This window comes from Spinacia oleracea, chromosome 6 (assembly GCF_020520425.1).
Source record: "Spinacia oleracea cultivar Varoflay chromosome 6, BTI_SOV_V1, whole genome shotgun sequence".
Classification (NCBI taxonomy): domain Eukaryota; kingdom Viridiplantae; phylum Streptophyta; class Magnoliopsida; order Caryophyllales; family Amaranthaceae; genus Spinacia; species Spinacia oleracea.
The window spans coordinates 135,028,735-135,031,359 of record NC_079492.1 but is presented as its reverse complement, the minus strand read 5'-3'; the positions used below and the strand labels follow the sequence as shown (position 1 = coordinate 135,031,359).

General features: G+C 40.7%; 1 protein-coding gene across 1 annotated transcript; it reads right to left on the bottom strand.

Annotated features, from left to right (window-relative positions):
* Positions 1–599: 599 nt before the first annotated feature.
* On the bottom strand, positions 600–1,661 carry LOC130463636 (probable nucleoredoxin 2). The gene is made up of 3 exons (XM_056832826.1): positions 1,422–1,661; positions 1,273–1,338; positions 600–926 (listed from the first exon to the last, which is right to left on the bottom strand). The coding sequence occupies exons 1-3, from the start codon at positions 1,659–1,661 to the stop codon at positions 600–602; spliced, it is 633 nt and encodes a 210-aa protein (XP_056688804.1).
* Positions 1,662–2,625: the final 964 nt, after the last annotated feature.

Here is a 2,625-nt window from a genome sequence, read left to right as displayed (position 1 = left end):
TTTTTTTGGGTTTTTATTAAAGATACATTTAATATATGATTCCTTTTTTATTTTTAGACTTCTTTTGTCTTAGAATATTTGCCTGAAATTTTAGAACATAACCATCCAATTTTAAAACATGTCCGATTAACTTTTGATATTTCAACATTATTTTATGTAGTAATTCCATGTGTTCAAAATATGCTTCCGGGTTTCAGAATGTCATATTAGAGCATGTCTCGAAAGGATTAGAACCTGCCAATTTATCATTTGAAACATGGTAAATTAATTGTAAATTAACACGCATAGAACCCATGATTAATAAAAAAAATTAAATCAAATCCAACAATCAAATCAACGATATAAAATATAAACTATTAAACTTTTCAAATATTATCCAAAATATCCAAACAAGCAAGTAACGACTATTCTGTGACATAAGATTTACACACTAACAGGGTACTAGGATCTCTATCGACCATTATACATACTACAAAACAAACTAAATGCATAAGCTGCTATTCTCTGTTGGACCCGATTGTTGACTTGGCTATTCTCTCAAGATATATAACGATGTAGATTCCAGATGAAAGTTTCAAGAGTATCCCTAATAAAAGATCTCAGCGTAGTCTGGCTGAGTACAAAGTTGAATCATGCATGACATCTTCGCGTAGAATTTTGTCATTCTCAAGAAATAGAAATGGAAAAGCATCAGGTCCATAAATGTCGAGATGATGTTGAACATGTAATGCACAAATCCGGCCATCTGGTCCAAAATGAACTAGCGTATCACATGTCGCCTCCTCGAATATTTTGTTTTGCAGGGTAGTTGAATGATCAAGGTTAAAGGGACATACCAACCAAGGCATTGATTCAACAACTGCATCATCTTCAACTTGACATCCGCGAACAAATATTGTTCCGAGTATAGAACTGGGACGCTCTGCCTGGAGATATTGCCCTGTCAGACAGAACGAACGTAAGCTAACCTCGGGGGTTTAACCGAGAAAACCCCTCCGATGCCTAAGTCAGCAAGTGAAATGATATTCTAGAGAGAGAAAGTAGAGAGGGTTAAGAATTGTACTTGTATTGAACGTGTCCGCAAATGAATGGGGACGGTAGTATTTATAGGCGTACTATTCAGTACTTTGGCCTATTCAGATGTCGCCGCGTGTACGTTGGTGATGTACTTATTATTTGTCCTTTTGCTTAACGACATATATCCGTTGTCGTCTAGCAGGCCGTTGTCCCGCAGCGCGGTCCTTGAGGGTTCGTATTACTTTCAGTAATTACCTCTTGTGATTGCTCCGCTTGGAAGGTCCTGCCAGATGATCGATGGTCTGATAGGACATGATCGGTCTGATAGGTTACTTTTACTCCCGTACAAATATGATTTCAAATTTATCATACTTTGGCTTAATGGCTTGATACCATGCATTTACTTCATGGTAAAATTTACTGTCACGAAGCGAATCAATGTAAACAAGTATATTCCAGCCTCTGAGATCTGCCAAAGAGATTGTCTCCTTGCCACAAAGAACATAGTCTCGTGGCCCATAAACCAACAATGACTCCAAGGTGAGTTTCTTCACTCTTTGAATTTCTTTTAGGACAAAATTCTCTCTACGAAATGGATATCCATCAACCTTGAAAGTGATGACCACTCCTGCATCAGGGTCCATATATTCACCATGTGGTCCTATGATAATTGTTCCGGTATGATTTGGGAACGGTTGGAGATGTCTTGCTGGTTGAGTGCTACTGTTATCCTGTTGATATCCTGCGCAGATAACAAAGATGAACTAGCCTCGAGGGTGATTCGAGGATCCCCCCTCCGATGCTAAAGTCAGATATGATGAGTGATAAGTATTTTGGTTTTAGTGGAAATGATTGTGTTTGCGTACCTTTTGTCATAAATGAAGCCCATATATATAGGCGCGGGTCGGGCGTACGGACAAATGGGTCCTACCCGATTGATAGCGACCCGTTGACCTCTTGGTTTGGTCACGTGCCTCCCCCCTACCGGCTTGTAAGAGATGCTGGTAGGGAATAATAACTGCTGATAAGGATTAATAATAACTGGTCACGTGCCTCCTTAACAGTTTGGCGATGCTACCAGCCAGCTGGTAGCATACCCGTACAACTAGCCCCCTCGGAGTGAGCATATCTGTCTTGACTGATGTGCTTGCTCTGAAAATAGTGCTCTCCCTACAACTAGCCCCCTCAGACTGCGCGCTTTCCGCGAAATGCTGGTGTGTTTATGTGTTAAGTGCTGATTAGCTTTCTCGTAGTGAATACCACCTGTAATTTCGCTGAAACTAAGCAGATAGGGTGTCCTGCTCCCTCTTACCGATATGCTCCTTTGGGGATGCTTGGACGCTGACTAGTCCCTTTGAGATTTTGGATGCTGACTAGCCCCCTTGAGGTTTTGGATGCTGACTAGCCCCCTTGAGATTTTGGATGCTGACTAGCCCCCTTGAGGTTTTGGATGTGACTAGCCCCCTTGAGGTTTTGGATGCTGACTAGCCCCCTTGAGATTTTGGATTTTTTTTTTTTTTTTTTTTTTTTTTTAGGAAGTATTTTGAATTTGTACCGCTTAAATTTATTCCACGTGTGATGCATCTGCGTGCTATGCGACGCGTGTCG

What these genes read in the sequence shown, in the direction of transcription:
- LOC130463636 (XM_056832826.1), bottom strand. Translation starts at nt 1,661, where the DNA reads ATGGACCCTGATGCAGGAGTGGTCATCACTTTCAAGGTTGATGGATAT. An exon ending in ACAGTAAATTTTACCATGAA is followed by an intron (nt 1,339 to 1,421) that starts GTAAATGCATGG and finishes GTAACCTATCAG; the next exon opens with ACCGATCATGTCCTATCAGA. An exon ending in AAGCGGAGCAATCACAAGAG is followed by an intron (nt 927 to 1,272) that starts GTAATTACTGAA and finishes CAATATCTCCAG; the next exon opens with GCAGAGCGTCCCAGTTCTAT.